Source organism: Ailuropoda melanoleuca, chromosome 6 (assembly GCF_002007445.2).
Source record: "Ailuropoda melanoleuca isolate Jingjing chromosome 6, ASM200744v2, whole genome shotgun sequence".
In the NCBI taxonomy this organism is placed as follows: domain Eukaryota; kingdom Metazoa; phylum Chordata; class Mammalia; order Carnivora; family Ursidae; genus Ailuropoda; species Ailuropoda melanoleuca.
In genome coordinates, this window is record NC_048223.1 from 80,676,071 (window position 1) to 80,692,398 (window position 16,328).

Consider the following 16,328-nt stretch of genomic DNA (forward strand, 5'->3'; position numbering starts at 1 on the left):
GGAGGGCGGGGGCCAGGGAGGGAGGGGGTTCACATTTGTTTAGCTGGTATCTGCATCAAGAAGCCACAAACTGATGAAAATACATCCTCTTTCTGGGATGAGGAGGGGAAGGAACCTGAGAGGAGACCTCTCATGTATAAAAATAAACACTTCTATAGCTTTTCTCCTTTTGAAGTAAAAAAAAAGAAAAGAAAAAAAGAAAAAGAAAAAAAATCCAAAAAATAAAACAGAACAAAAAACTCCAGGAAGCTCTGATCACCAAATCCTTCCAGAGAGAGGGCTTCTAAACCAAGGAGGCACTTTCCGTCCCACCCGCTGAAATCCTGGCATCCTTTACTGGTCCATCCCCACCTCATCACTGATGTGTTGTTTCCTGCCACAGACTTTCCCGTGTCCTAGGGGGTCATCTGATGCCTGCAGTGGCGAAACCACAGCAAGGAGTCCAAGAAGCCTTTTCCCCCAACACTTCCCACAGTTGGGCCGGCTTTTACAATAAGGGGACGTGCACCTCCCCCACTGTGGGCCTCTTGGCTTTTCATCCCTGCATTCCACACCCCTCCCCCATAGAGGTTGTCATATCTGACTGACTGAGCGAGCTTGAGGGCACTGAGTGTGCCCTGGAGGATGTCCTCACCGTCAGGGCCCACATGTTTGATCCCGTCAGCTAATGCAGTAACAAGCCTGAGCGCTGTGATGGGTGCCCTTTCTAGGAAAGTTCATGGTGTCCTTTCGTGGGCTTTGAACCCAGCAGTGATGGTGTGGGCTTTGTCACCAACTGGCTGCTGTGGGGACATCAGAAAACCTTTTGGGTGAGAGTTTAACCCCTGCGGGGCGCCTGATGGAGCCTACCTAGCAGCNAGAGTTTAACCCCTGCGGGGCGCCTGATGGAGCCTACCTAGCAGCCTTTTTTTTTTTTTAAAGATTTTATTTATTTGACAGAGACAGCCAGCGAGAGAGGGAACACAAGCAGGGGGAGTGGGAGAGGAAGAAGCAGGCTCATAGCGGAGGAGCCTGATGTGGGGCTCGATCCCATAACACCAGGATCACGCCCTGAGCCGAAGGCAGACGCTTAACCGCTGTGTCACCCAGGCGCCCCTCTAGCAGCCTTTTTTTTTTTTTTTAAAGATTTTATTTATTTATTTGACAGAGATAGAGACAGCCAGCGAGAGAGGGAACACAAGCAGGGGGAGTGGGAGAGGAAGAAGCAGGCTCATAGCGGAAGAGCCTGATGTGGGGCTCGATCCCAGAATGCCGGGATCACGCCCTGAGCCGAAGGCAGAAGCTTAACCGCTGTGCCACCCAGGCGCCCCTCTAGCAGCCTTTCTTAACATCTCCCAGTGCAGCAGGAATGGCTGCATGTCCACTGCCCCTCGGAGGCCGCATTCCCAACGCTGGTCTTGGCTCACCCGGACAGTGCTGGCTGCTGTTGTCTGGGCACGTTCAGACATGTCTTGACTTGCTCAGCTAGCTCTTTCCCTGAGGCCTTGAATGACCTTGTGATGACGGCCAACACAAGGATCCAACCCAGGGCGGCACACTGACCCAATCGGGATTTGGAGCAGAGCTGTAAATGACCAGATCAACGACTCAGTCGGTTCCCGCTTACGGACAGACACAAGGGCCTTCGACCTCTTCGAATGTGATCGGCGCTGGCACATAGCTTCCCCGAAGATCCCACCATGCTAAAGTGTACCAGGGACACATGTGCATACGGACCCCACTTCGGACGCAGTCGTCTGCCCTCCTGAGCTCCCCTCCTGTGCAGAGGGGCTGCCGCACGGACTTCTGCTGGCTGAGTAGCTGGACGGTAAGCAGAAGCCCTGCCCGCCTGTGCATACCGCCATCGTCAAGAGCACCACAGACTCCACCTGTGACACAGCACGGGCACTCAGGCCCGCTGTCACAGGATGAAGCACTGCTCTGGCACAGAGGCCGACACATTCCCAACCCCCCCACACCTGGGCCCTCGCCCTGGGACTGCTGCGGAAACCAGTGAGCAGCCCGCAAAAGACCCCGAGAAATCCTTCTGATGGGCTTCCCCCCATGTGCTTCGGCATTTGTAGGCATTTTGACTGGCTCCTTCCCTGCATTCTTAAGGGCAAATTACTTGGGCTTTGACCTGAAATAAGGAACCCGCCCTCTGATCTGCAACTGCACGTATGTGGACACACACCTTCCAGATTCAACTCTGAGATTTTGGGTTTTCAATAAACAATTGTATTCCCCGCAAATGAAGATGACCTCAAGCAGCAGCCTCCTGGAGAACCACTGGCTTAGTCTAGACCCTGTAACACGCACAGACAGATTATTTAGGATGCCCTTAAAAATGTAATTAAAAAAAAAAACCACTGATTTCTAAGAACAAACGGACTTACTTAGAAATTATAAAATGTTATCAGAAGTAATATATATCAAACACAAAAATGTAAAAACAAGCTACTGTGCGTCAAGAGTAATGTCAGCTTGTCAAATGCCAAGGTGACGCTTACATCACCTTCTAAGTATTAGCAGATACTCTTAAAAAAGAAGCTGTTCGTCAAAAAAGAGACATTTCCAGCAAACGAGCATGCAATTTTAGAGTTATCGTCCTTATTATTTCCACAGAGAACTAACACTAGCATGCACTGTTGCCGAACTCGGAGGACCTTCTGATCGTTTCTATCATTACATATTCTTGGACGTGTGCCAGGCGCCCACCACGAGCCACCATGTGCCGCAGAGCCCCCTCATCTGCAGGTGGGCCCCGGGGACCTGCCAGGCCCTCTTTTAAACCTCACAGTCACTTAGTTCTCAGAAGCTCCCTCAATCTTCCATGGACTAAGGTGGGCATAAAGTACCTTAGACGGTTAACATCCCCAGAGCGGGTAGCATCGGTGCAGAGCTGAAGAGAGCAACTCCAAAATAAACACGAGTCTGCTCTTATCCTGAAGGTAACGTGGCATAAGGAAAGGTCTTAGGGAGTCTCCTGTAACTGCCTGAAGCCTCGGTGTCCTTATCTGGGAAGTACAACTCCACATAAAGTTAAATTAAGTCTATAAAAAAAAAGAAAGTCTATAAATGACAACCAACTAATCTGAATGCCCATTTGCAGGGAACTGGTTAAGGAAATGATTGGCAAATGCCCCAGTGATTTTTTTTTTTTTTTTTTGATGTGACAACTTGGCTAGGCCACAGTCCCCAGCTACTCAAACACTAACCTAGGTGTTGCTGTGAGGGTATTTTTCCATTTGCATGAAAGCCCCTAATCCATTGACATTAAGAGCAAGGGAGTATCCTGGATAATGTGGGTGAGCCTGATTCAACTGGTCAAAGACCTTAGAAGCAGAAGCCTGGAAAGGCCTGGACAGGTGAAACCTCCCTGAAAAAAGGGGAAGAAACTGCTCATGTGGACAACAGCTTCAGCTCTCCTGTGGTGTTCCACCTGCCGGCTCTTGGAGCTGTCAGTCTGTGCCGGGGCGCCCCACCTGCCCTGTGACCTTCAGGCGGGACTCCCAGCCCCGCAGACCTCACACCTGTTAGCCAGCACTCCCAACTCACAGAAGTCCACTGCTTGAAACAGAGTTCTGTAGTTACACACACATCATACGGGTTCCTATTGGCCCTGCCTCTCTGGTGGAGGGCTGACTGACACACCCACCAACTGGCAGAGGGCACTGCCACAGAAGGAATGAGTATGCATTTTAGTATGCGTAAAAACGAGAGTAAAGGAACATGAAAAAGTGTGAGCCTTACTTCTGCGATAAAAAAAGCCAGAATGATACATAAACTTAATTTTGTTCCTCTATTAAAACCTCATTAAAGCAAAGTAAATATAGGAAAAGGATTTCTTTTAAAAAGACATAAATTCGAAAACATGGGGAGAGTAGCGAAACAGCCAGCACAAAACACTTCAGAAGATGAAAAGGAGATGGACCAGGGCAGGTTAATGTAGCTGACCTGAGCACGCCGAATCCTAAAACAACATGAAAAAGCAAGGAATCTTCGAATACAAGGAACTGAGACATTGTTCCTTCTAGAACTTGGGGTGGAGAGGGTGGCTTGAATGAGGAATTCAAGAAGTCTAGAGAGAGAGAGACCAAGCTCCGGGGTTCCTGCATTTCCCTCAACTCAGCAGAAGTCAGGGAAGTTTTCTCCCTGGAGAGTGTAAGACAGGCCTTCTGGACAAAGCAGAGGATTGGTCCCACACTGGAAACAAAAGCAGCGGCTGTGTGCCGCCATATTGAATGCTGAATGCAGAGCGCCCGCCTTTCCCCCACAATGGCCCGCACACAATGGCTCTGGGCAGGGCCCGAAGGACTCTTCTGGAGAATCTGAGACGCCAGAGGGCCAATCCTCTGAGGGCCAAGACTGAGACCAAGACAAATGGGGGGAAAAAATGGAGAGATCAGATTTACGAGAAGGGACAAAGAAAAAAAGCTATCTTCAGATAAAACATCAAACCCATGAGACAAATACAGAATGACACGAAGATGGACATTCAGAAAATAGAGTTCTTGATAATTAAAGACATGGTAGCAAAGATGAGAACTCACTAGAAGGGACTGAAAGGTGAAGTTGAGGGAATCTCCACGAAAGGGTAGCGAAATGACAAAATGATGCTGACAGGAGATCAGCAAGGGAGGGACCCAGGCCAGCATGTCTGACACGGGAACTGAAGCTCCGGGAAGAGGGACGAAGCCCCACGGCGGCTGTCGGGATGCAGATGCAGGCCTTGTTACCTGGGCTGCTGGCATCGACGCGCTCCCTCCAGGGCCTCCCGACCCGGGGTACCAATCTGTAGACAGTGCTGCATACAGACTGCTGTTTTTTTCTTAATCCAGAATTTTTCTAGAAGACAGTGTCAGGAGAAGGTAAACCAAGCCACCCTCCAGGGGAGAAAGAATTCCCATCCGGGATTGACCCTTTCCCCCCACAAGTGGCAAAGGATGCAGGAGATCGATCAACAGAGAGGACAGCCAAAGAAAGAAATGGTGAAAATCCCCAGGAAATGCTCAGGAGAGCAGAGGAGAGGCGTGAGCACAAGAGCTGTCAGCAGACTTCACGGACAACAAGTCTGCTTTGGGGCAGGGACTCAAGACGGAGAGATGAAGGGCTGTTCGCACCAGTGCCTCTGTCTTCACATGGCTTAGCTGGGAGCAGAACACCCAGTGATCCCGGCGCGCATTCTCATTTCTACTTGGCTTGTCTTGACGTGAGCTGACAAGCGTCCTGCTCTCCAGACGAGCATTCCATCCCACAGACGCGTCTTTGACTTGCCGGCAGAGTCCAGAGGACAGCGGTGGTCAGCCTGCCGACGGACAACAGCAGCCCAAGCCCTCTGACCATGCTTCTGCCAGACAGTGAGGACCTCGTGGGTGGAGGCCCCGACACCCCCAGGACCCGTTCCAGTCCTTGCTCGCTGACTTGCCCAGAAGGGGCTTTGGCACATCCCCAAGGAAGCGGAGATTCACGCTGACCCAGAGATCACATGACTGCTTCTGGTCGACTTCACCTAATAGTAGCAATACTGTTCTCTCCCCACACAGCTCAGTGTGTGCTTGATGCCAGGTGCTTTCAAAACTGAACACTATACTGTTTCAAGCTACTGCCTCTGGGGATAAAAACAGGAAATCGAGGAAATTATTGAACCACAAATCAGCGCAGTGCTCACTTTGGTGGAAAAGGTAGAGAATCTGACCACGTTGGGCATAAGAGGTCCTCTAAGGGACTTGCAGAGTGCTCTGTTCCCTGAAGACGAATACACTGCCCATCTTACTATTGTTTAGACTGTACGATGACATTGTACATGCTCTTTTGTACATAGGACACATTTGAAAAAAATATATATATATAAACTCATATAATAGCAAAGAGAACTTAAGTGGGAACCATCAAGAGGTCAGAAACTATACTCGGGAAGGGATGAGCCAATGCATATACGAACAGATGAAATAAGGTGGATGAAATCTGCAAGTCAGCACACCAGCAGCAGGGGGTGGCGAAGGCCCAGCTGTCTAGAGTCCAGCCTCCCAGCCGCGTGCCCTGTGAGACAATCGTCATCTCGACGCCAGCCGCAGGCTCCCTGTGAGCGTACGCTGGCTCGGCGGCCTGCCCTGCACTTGCTTACATTTCTCTCCGTCCTGGGTATCTGACCCAGGTAGTCCTCTGCCCTGTCCATCCAGGGCGGGCAGCAGTGCAGCTTTCTTGCACCGGCTCCTTTGTTCCAGCCAAGGACAGGCCCAAGACTCTGGGCCAGTGCTTGGCTCCTGGTCTGGGCCCCTTTGGTTTCCACTCCTAAGCATGAGGTGTCCAGGGGCTCCTCCAATCTCCAGAAAGGCTCCCCAGAGCTGGAGTTCTGCTGAAGTCCCATTCCCCACCCCTATCCCAGATGTCAGCGTGGGAAGGGGCCTTAGAGATTTAGTCTGCACTGTCTTCAAAGACCAGGTGCTGAGGCCACCAGTGTGATCCGTCCAAGGCCTCACGGCTAGAACCAAAAGTCCCCTCTGCCTTTCCAGAAGGATCTGAGCCTGGATGAGACAGACTCCAACTTGGGGCAGAGACCGATCTGCCTGTGCACCCCTCCCCCACGCCCCAGTCTTGGCATGGCTTGGAGACGAGAGTGAGCTCCGTCAGTGCTGCTTGGCAGCATCCAGAAACAAAGTTCGTGATCTCAGCAACTTAGCTGGCCTCCATTTTTAAGAGACAGTGGTTTTTTCCTTGTAATTATGAAAGAAAACCAAGTTCCCTATAGAAAATTTGGAGAATACAGAAACATCTCAAAGAAAAGGTCACTCCTAAAGCTGCAGGGGCAAACCATTAACGTTTTGGCATCACTGGGCTCTTGAAGAGAATCGTTTGTAAAACAAGTAGCCACCGACCCCCACTTGCCAGGTGGGTGACAAAGTCCGTGCCGCAGCCGCCCTCTTGGCTCAGCACTGGCTCTGGGCGGTCGAGGAGGTGTGGACAGCCCGATGGCTGGGTGCACATGGGCAAGAGCGATGTGCCCTGGGCCCCAGACGGCTGCACCAGCCCCCACACCTCCACAGTCCCACACAGCCCCGTGACTCCTGTGGCCACAGGTGAGGCTGAGACCGCAGGTGCACAATGGAACTTTGTCCAGCCGGAAAGGACTAGGGCGGCACTAACCCAAGTCTGTCCCCATCGGCCAGGTCACTGCAGCAGCGTGAGGCTTTTCTACAACACTGTGAGCCCACCTCCTCCAGGCAAAAAGAGCAGAGGAGGAGGACTCTTCCCTGACCCAGGCTCGGGGCACTTAATGAGGCCAGTCCGGGCTTCCTGCCACCCTGGAATTTCACAGAGCCCTACCTGGTATTACAATGCAGCCCTCATGCCAGGCGAGGCCTTCTTCACCCTGGGGGCCCAACCTGGGCCTCACCCTCTTGCAGACAGGACTCTGATTGAGAACATCAGGGGATCCCAGTGTCCTTCAAATCCCTTTCACTCTTCGCAGCACTGAATATAAGCACTGTGGGCAGGATCGTACACAAATCAGCTGCCTGGCTGCAGCCACCACCCACACTATGCTGGACAGACGGACGCACTGGAGGTTAGGAAGTCAGAGGCGCAGATGCAGCAGGGAGAAGGGGTTCCTGGGGATCATGAGCGCTGGAAAGAACCTCTCACGTCAGCCAGTTCCAGCTACCTGCTGTAGAGGAGAGGAAAGCGGTCTCACATTTAGGAATAAATAGAGCCAAGGGGTAGGGAACCGATGGAAAACCAATTTAAAAGACCGCTATTTTCATGACAACAAGTTACAGAAATTGACCTTTATTTATCGTACTAAAGTCTGTTTAACTTTTGATACAAAGTAAGGTTTTAGTACAGAAAATCCCAGTCTGTCAGAACAGTACCTGTGCACACTGTACCATCACAGTCCTGCTCGGGCCGCGACTCGGAGGAACAGCCCCGCGGGCAGCGCGGAGGGCCTCAGGCAGCCCGCCGTCCGTCCTGGTTGTCTGAGCTAGAAGAAGGCGCGTACCTGTGAGACCAAGGGCAGCACTGAGGACTGACACGTGTCTCTTTGAACAACTGTGCAAGAAAATAGATCCCTTTTTTAAAAATGTCAGTTTGGCTAAACTACAATCTAGTTGTCTAGAATTACAAAGAATAAAATGAAATCAAAGATTTCTGGCTAGTAAAATGAAATGTTAGGAACAGTATTAAAATATAGGTCCTACCCAGTGACACTTACGTGGAGCCCAGTACAGTACCTATTATTAACAGAACGCGTAGTTTCAGGAGGGACCACATCAAATCTTCAGCCAGAGACATCCAGCGTCAGAAGTGCAAAAAAACAAAACAAAACAAAAAAAAACCCAAAAACAAAACCCCAAAGACACCCTCGTGGGGTACTGTTTCTGCCGGGAGTGCTGTCACCAAGACTAAGAGGATCCCCAGCTTCTCTCTAGATGTCCGACAGCGAGGACACTCCTCATGCTTCCCCTAAAAGCTCTCAGGTCCAAGTCTGACACATGAGTGTTTTCGTATCCGAGAGAGCTGAGGTACCTGCCCAGCCTATGGAGTTTAAGAATTACCCTGCAATAATTGCACTGATAAAGCGGTCATTATTTACAGAAGCTAAAGAGGACCCAGTGGCACGTGCCAGCCCTCGGTTTACACCCTGCCCGGAACTACGGCATGGCGGTGACCCCAAGGAGCCGGCACGGCCCAGGAAGAAGGCGGACGTAATGATCGCAGACAGAAGAGAAATGAGAGGACACGGAAGGCGGGACAGAAAGCCCGAGCGATGAGATTGCAAGACGCCCAAGTGGCCTTCCTGGCGCAGGAGGGGAAAACACGGCCGCTGGTGCCTTGGCCCCACAAAGGCACTGGTCCTGCCGCCACCACGTCTGAGCCCCTGCAGTCGGCGTGTCCTGCCAGGAGAGGTGCCGCGGAGGAGCGGAAGTCTGCTGAAGCTCTGGTCCCACCGATAAGAACCTCCCGGAGCCATCGTGGCCACCAACGAGGTTCCAGAGTCGTTTTGCTGAAAGCAGGAACAAAACCCAACACCAAAGCAACACAGGAGGCTGACGGGGTGGGGGGCAGGGCTGGGCACCGACAGCACGGGGCCATTCAAGTAAACATAAACAACCAATACTTAGAAAAGGCTTGTAAACTTGTGATCTGAAAGGTTGTCTTTGCAGCATCTCTGATCAGCTGGCTAAAGAAAGGGTGGTGTTGAACCCCTCTATCGAAAGTCTTTTGTGTTTTTTACTTTGTCTTAAAGCACATGTGTGAGAGGAGCACAGTCTTCTGGCCGGGCCTGGATCCCGGTCTCCTGTGGTCCTCAGTCTACAGAGCAGGTCCTTCTGGAATCCATGTGCATGGATCCTTCCCTTCCGTGCTTATTATATACAGACAGACGTGTACTTTTCAATCGCTGAGCAGGAGCTGGGCCAGACGTGCACGCTGGCAATCGAGCCGCAGCCACTCCCAGCGTGGCACTCCTCTACAGTGGGCAGGCTGGAATCCACAGGACTTTATTTTGTTCTTGACTGACCACTGCCAAGATCTGAGTGCAAATGCTCGACAGGGCTCCTCCCTGGATGATCCCTGCAAAAGAGCCCCCAAACACACACATCACTGAGCTCAGAGTCAGACCCCAGGTTCGAGGCAAATCAATGCATCTGTTACTCTTTCTGGTTTTCTGCCTGTTTGGAGCTGCTTGGCCTGCCTTCCTCATGCTCTTCCATCAGCAAGAAATTGGGGAAGAGAAAGAAGTAAGAGCTGAGTACAAATAACTGGCTTTTTATCTGTCCCTCTGCTCAGCTGTTCAGTAGGACACTGACAATGTGGGCCCAAATGAAGGTTGGTGTCAAACTTTGCCAGGCTTCGTGGGCCCCTGCAACAGGGATGACCAGGATTTGACCACTTGCATTAATTGCATGACCCCACTGCATGCCCTGAGTTGGGTCTTCCCCGTCTTGCAAGGGGGAGGAGTCTGGCACCCTGGAAGGCAGGCTGGGGTTGTGCTGTGATGGTCCAAACAGCAGCCGGAGTCTCCAGGAAACAAGAATGGGTGTAAGGACCCGGGCCATCTCATAGCCCAGTGAAGATTCCCAGGCAAGATGACATCCCCAGCTATGGCCCAGCCCTGCTCTGCAGGCTTTCACCACCATGGATCCTGCAGACACTAGCCCCATCTCTCCGTGTGTTCCACCGAACAGTGCTGGTGGACAGAACATGCCCAGCTGCTTGCCAGAAGGTATGGACAGAAACAGACATGAGAGCGCTTAGAAACTGCTGTGGAAACGTGCCAAGAGGGGCGCCTGGGTGGCTCAGTTAAGCGTCTGCCTTCAGCTTAGGCTGTGATCCTGGAGCCCGGAATCTAGTCCCACATAGGGCTTCCTGCTCAGCGGGGAGTCTGCTTCTCCCTCTGCCCCTCACCCTGCTCATGTGTGCTCTCAGTCTCTCTCTCAAATAAAATCTTTAAAAATTCATTAATTAAAAACAAAAGTGCCAAGAGTAATTTTATGTCTGTTGAAACGAATAAAGTCAAAAGCTTATATTTTGTAAGTTTCGGAGTTTTGAATTTTTCATTTCTCTAGGATTTGTTAACATATTTGACTCAATACTGGTTTATGATGCATTAGAGATTAAAACTCACACACACATACGTAGAAGCTCCAAGCCGGGGTTTTTGAAACCAACCGTTTTTGCATGAGAAGCACGAAACGAGATCCTAACAGTCTGTACAACTGAATTAAAAGCACTGTCCCTGCCTCTGTGACCGCAGTGTGATTAACCCCCTTCAGATGACTGACTTGAGCAGAGGAGGAAGGCCACAAAGTACAATGGCAGCCAACACACTGGAGCCATGCTGCTTTTGATTTGTTGTGTTTCAAAGACCAAAGCTGTCGAGAGTGCAGCTTTTCTTGGCCAAACCTCATAGCCACACTGGACTTCCCTGAGGGTGTGAAGGCCAGCCAGCCACAGCCACCACCACCGGGCTGCCTGCCCGGGATCACCGGAGCCCTCCCGCATAGCACTGCTGCTGGGACACAGACCTGCCATGCGCGGCGAAAAATTGGGGGGACGAGCCCAGGGAATCTTCCTTGTCAGCCTCTAACACTCCTGATGTTGCCCTGCACCTGTCAGCAGGACGGGTTCGATGCTGGTGGCCACAGAGGCACCTCCCGGGCCTCCGTCCCCACTGCCTGCTCTTCGTCTCCAGCCCAGAGGCACGCCTACCTGTGAAGTACCGACTATACTCCTGTTCAATCTTCTGAGCCGTCTCAAACTGCTCTTTGGAATGCCTCTGAGTCACCTTGTCCTTCAGGTAGATGGGGTCTCTCTGCTCCCTGTCAGACATGCAGAGAAGCAGGCTGAGTGTCTCGCCTCCCCAGGCCCTCTTTCCTTTGTGCAGAGTAACAGGGCCTCCATCGACAGAGCCCGGGGGGCTCCCCTCATAAAGCACAGCAGCAGCCTGCAGGCCCCTTGGGGAGCTCGACACAGTAGTGGGGGAAGGTGGGCACCCCTGTGCATGTACACGGAAAGCAGACACCCCAGCTGACAGGTATAGAAGCTTGGACGCACAGAAAGGCAAAACGGAGGGAGCCCTGAGGAGCGGTCAGCCCAACCAGCACGGAAAGCGGAGCCCAGGGAAGCAGAGGCTCACCCGCATCCCGAGCCAACTCCTAGCAGACTGGAGCCAGCCCCAGCCACTGAGCTGCTTCTGCCCATGCGAGCCGGAAACCGAGAGGGACAGGACACACAGGGAATGATGCACACAGGGAACCGTGCCTGGCGAGCACTGCCCGCGTGAGCGTGAGATAGGGAGCAGCTCCCACACCTACCGCCCATCTCACCCTTCCACACCCACCCCCACTGCCCTGGTGCCTGAGCCAGCAGCCCCCCCCGCAGCGAGCCCCCGCGGAGCCGGGCACCTACTTGATGTGTTTGGCGCTCTTGTAGTGGATGAAGATGACGATGGGGTAGATATGCAAGTGGTGCAGCCGTTCGATGGCGTGCGGGCCGATGTCCAGGAGACAGTGCCGGTTCTAAAGGGGGCGCGTGACCAGTCAGGGCCTGGGGCTGGCCCTAGAGACACGGGAGCCCTGCCACCGACGGGGCCCCCTCTCCCACACTGCTCCACCTCCCTGCATCAGTGAGGACCAGTCCACCATGAAGACCACATAGGAAAACCCGTGGAAAGCTCTACCCCAGAAAAGCTCTCCCGCAAGCTGTCAGCTGATGGTGGTCAGGGCCAGGAGCCAGGGGAGAGTGGGGCCTGGATGGCCCACCTCCGACCTGCCTTTCCTGCCTCTGCCCAGACACAGGGAGCTTCTGAAAGCCCAACCCCAGCCCGGCCTCAGAAGCCTCGCTCCTGCCAGACTGAGCACACGAAGATGGGGAGACTCGGCAAGGCCTGCCCTGGTGAAGGGGAGTGTGTGTCTGCGTGGATGTGACTGAAACGGGCCCCGGGATCCCCTGAGCCTCCAGGGGGAGCGTGAGCCAAAGAAAGACCACAGGCACTCTGAAAGCTCCCTGAGGGAGCCCAACCGTTGGCCGGCTTTCTGACTCCCTGGGGCACAGTTAACTGGAGCACATGCACGCCAACTGGGCAATCCACACTCCCAGCTGTCAGAAGCCACCTCCTTCATTCAGTGAGGAGCAAACCAAAGCCTTACGAGGTGGAATGAGCAGCCCGAGAAGGACAGGGCCCGAGGAGTACACCCTCGATGGCTGCTTTTCCAACACACCTTACAGATTTCCCTTCTCCTCACGCTCCTTGGCAAACAGACCCCAGTACATTCAAGAGCCTAAAGACGCACAGAAATGGCTCTTAACCCTTTCAGGGGCAGGGGTCCTGATGAAAGCTGGGCGTCCTGTCCCCAGAATAAGGCACACAGAAAGTTCTGCACACATGCTGAGCAGGTGCAGGACGTTACCGTAGAATCCGCCGTGGGCGGGATTTCCTAGAACTCAAAGCTCTCATCAGGTCCCGAACAATCAGAGGGAGAGGGGTGACGTGCGCACAGCACCTTGTTAATGACAGTGGAAACACACAGAAGCAATGGGGGCAAACCCTGATGGAGGGTAACTTGGACTACAAGGAAACAGGCGAGTCCAATGAAGGCCCAAGAGACACACAGGACAGAGGTCCAGAGACGTGGGAGTTCCAAGCCCAAGTGCTGAAACTCTAACGCTTGGTCGAAGCAATGGGTACCTTTTCTGTAATCTCCTTTATGGAAGCCACCGTGGTCACGTCGAAATGGCCACTCCTCCGCTTGTAGTCAACAAACAGGCAGTCTTTGACGCCCCGCTCGATGGCCTGCTGGGAGGCCTTCATCACCTCTGCAAAGCACAGACACAGGAATGAGGATGCCCCCTGACCCGGGGAGCCATCACGGCACATTCTGGGCAAGAACACTGTGCAGAACGGCTGTCCCACTGTCCTTCCTTCCAGAGAAACACACTGATGTGACCTGAGTCAGGAGGGCTCTGAAACACCGCGGGACCCAGCCCCAGGAGACGGGCAGACAGAGCCCAGCAGGCACCGAGGGTGCCCCTTACCAAGGGGGCATCTGCAGAACTTGCCAGGCGCCTCGTTCACCAGCATTTCCTTCACCACGTCCAGTAAAGGCCCCAGGATTAGGACGGGCCTCAGGGAGGTGCAGTCTACTTTCTGGACCCGCTGATAGGCGAGACTCACTGAATCTGAGGGAGAGAGGGGCAGTGTCATGGAGGCAGGGTCACCTGGAGCGGAGGAAAGGAGGGAGAGAGGCCGGGGAGCCCACAGCTGCCCTGACCTTGCTCGCCCCAGGCAGGTACACCTCCTCAGTCCACAAATCCAGAGCCAAGCCGGGTGAGGGGCTCAGCACGGCTCGCCTGGGACTTGCCCAGGTGTAGCACAAAGAGTCCGCATGTCCTGCGCACACCAGGGCACAGTCACTCCTGCAGCCCAGCACAAGCACCCCCCGCTCTGTGAACACCAAGGCAGCCGGCTTACAGCCATTCCAGCACTTCCTTCCACTCAAGTTCTTCCTCACATGTCTTAGGCCTGCTCGCCTCACCCCCGCTATCCATGTCTGCTCTCTAGAGATGCAGCCTCCCCTGCAGGCAGGTATGGTTATGTGAGCCAGTGGGCAGAGGTGAAGCTCCCACCTCCTGGCCCCTCTCCCAGGGGCTAAAAAGGACAAGACCGGGGGTGTTCAGCCAGCCCTGACCCTGCTGATGAGGACAACCTTTAGAAAAATGGCCGAGCGACAAGACCACAGGGACCTGGGTCCCTGGATGACCCCCAGGATAGCGCTGCCTTCCTGGAGCCACGTACCAGCTGGGACTCTCACGGGGCACAGAAGTCATGCTTCGGCTACTGTTATCTGGTCTTGGTTAAACCAGCAGCCTCGGTGATCTGTGTAGGACACCTTCCCTTCCCCGAATGAAGAAACAAGTCCTTGCCGAAAGAGACGGCCTAATACCAGCTCCTCAGTCACCGTGCTGACACCTCAGAAACACTTTAGAAAGAACACAAAACACAGTCTCACCAGCGTCACAAGAGAGCAGCTCGTGAAAAGCCCCAACGACCCCGCAAGCGCTCTCGACAGCTCCAGGCGACAGGGCAAGAGATCCCCGGGAGCGGCAGGGGTTAAAGGAATCCTGTGCTGGCCCCAAGGATGAAGAGACCAGCGGCAGGCCCAGGAGGGGCGCGACGGGAGCTGCAGCCCTGGCCAAGCCTGGAAGGACGGCGGGCTGAGGGCAGGGCGGGCTGGGGTGGCCTCTGGGGAAGGGTCAAGGGGAGGCTCGGCCCGAAGGCCCGACACACCTGTGCGACAAGGCCTGACTGGGGACGGGGCTATGCAGCCTGGGCTCCACTCTGACCAAGCTCGTGGGCAAACTGAGGGGGAAGCGAACGTAGTCTCTCCCCTCCCTCACCCACACCTACACATGTGTGTTTTTTTTTTTTTAGGACTGATTATTGTCCATGTATACCTCCATTGCTTTCTATACAGCATTTCTCAACCTGGTAGCCAGCTGATCCGTTGTGGTCGGCAGGGGAGGGTTTCGCAGCCACATCTACCACCCAGGAACTCCTGTGCGTTTCTGCCTAAAGCCTCTAAGGAGTCTCAGGGCAAAGGACTTCCTCCAGGAGAAGACGAACACACCCTCTCTTTTACAAACCAGAACGTTACAGGTAAAGCCAAACAACTTCTCTGACACCTCTTCTCCACTCCATCCTGGTCCCCACCAGCGTCCTCATCACCACTATTAGAAGCTGGAAGGAAATCCTTCCAGATGTTTGTTATTCTCACATGTTGATTTTTATATACTCAGAAAAGACGACAAAATCTGTCTGTATATGTGGACGTGTTCAACAAAAATGACCTAACGTCAACATTCTGCCCCTCCCTCTTTCACTCAGTCACATTTCTAGAATGCATCCCTATTGATTCCTCCTGCTCTCCTGTACTCCTTCTGAACCTCCCACACACGATAGACTGCATCTATTCACTCATTTCCCGCTGTATGGACAGTAAGTCACTGTGCCTTCAACTTCTTTGAGCAAGAATCATATTCTCCCCTAACGACTATTAACATTCCACACAGTGGGAGACCAATTTAGAAGATTCCTGTTCCTCCCTGAACAATCTGCTTCATTGGAAGTCCTCATAATTACAGAATTAGAGAGCTACAGAGCACCTCGCAAGTCATTCAATCCAACCAACAAAAATATAAAACTCCCTGGGAAGGATAAACGTACATATAGAGAATCTGGAAGTAATGTAATGTAGGGATGTAAATCACTTTTAAATCTGGTGTAGATATTTAAAGGCAACAGCACAAAAGTAATTATAAATCTATGCTAATATATACACTGATATAAAAAGAGGTAATAGGTGCCATCAACAACATCGGGCAGGGGGCGCCTGGGTGGCTCAGTCGTTAAGCGTCTGCCTTCGGCTCAGGTCATCATCCCAGCGTTCTGGGATCCAGCCCCGCATCGGGCTCCCTGCTCAGCGGGAAGCCTGCTTCTCCCTCTCCCACTCCCCCAGCTTGTGTTCCCTCTCTCTCTGCCTCTCTCTCTGTCAAATAAATAAATAAAATCTTTAAAAAAAAAAAAAATCAAGGGGAAGGGGACACAGAGGTGCAACACAGAATTTTTATAGGAGACCAAAATTAAGTTGTTAGTTTAAAATGGACTGTTACAGGGTGTCTGGGTGGTTCAGTTGGTTAAGTGTCTGACTCTTGATCTCAGCTCAGGTCTTGATCTCAGGATCATGAGTTCAAGTCCTGTGTTGGGCACCAGCATGGGGCCACATGGGGCATGCAGCTTACTAAAATAAAATAAATAAATAAATAAATAAATAAATAAATAAATAAATAAA

At 52.7% G+C, this 16,328-nt stretch overlaps 2 protein-coding genes across 4 annotated transcripts in view; both read right to left on the bottom strand.

Moving 5' to 3' along the window:
- Positions 1–1,203: 1,203 nt before the first annotated feature.
- On the bottom strand, positions 1,204–7,982 carry LOC109489495. The gene is made up of 2 exons (XM_019798734.2): positions 7,851–7,982; positions 1,204–7,645 (listed from the first exon to the last, which is right to left on the bottom strand). Exon 2 carries the CDS (start codon positions 4,731–4,733, stop codon positions 3,768–3,770), a length of 966 nt encoding a protein of 321 aa, XP_019654293.1. The 5' UTR covers positions 4,734–7,645; positions 7,851–7,982; the 3' UTR covers positions 1,204–3,767.
- The window catches only part of DLG5 (discs large MAGUK scaffold protein 5), a 141,886-nt gene continuing 133,309 nt past the window's right edge, over positions 7,752–16,328 (bottom strand). For all 3 annotated transcript variants that reach the window (XM_002918366.3, XM_034662757.1, XM_034662756.1), the window contains 5 exons: positions 13,516–13,659; positions 13,169–13,296; positions 11,890–11,999; positions 11,191–11,300; positions 7,752–9,552 (listed from right to left, as the gene is read on the bottom strand). In XM_002918366.3, the coding sequence (XP_002918412.1) occupies positions 9,449–9,552; positions 11,191–11,300; positions 11,890–11,999; positions 13,169–13,296; positions 13,516–13,659 (596 nt within the window). In that variant the 3' untranslated portion in view covers positions 7,752–9,448. The remainder of the gene's footprint in view (positions 9,553–11,190; positions 11,301–11,889; positions 12,000–13,168; positions 13,297–13,515; positions 13,660–16,328) is intronic.

Coding starts and splice junctions, on each gene's coding strand:
- LOC109489495 (XM_019798734.2), bottom strand. CDS start 4,733: ATGCCAGCAGCCCAGGTAACAAGGCCTGCATCTGCATCCCGACAGCCG.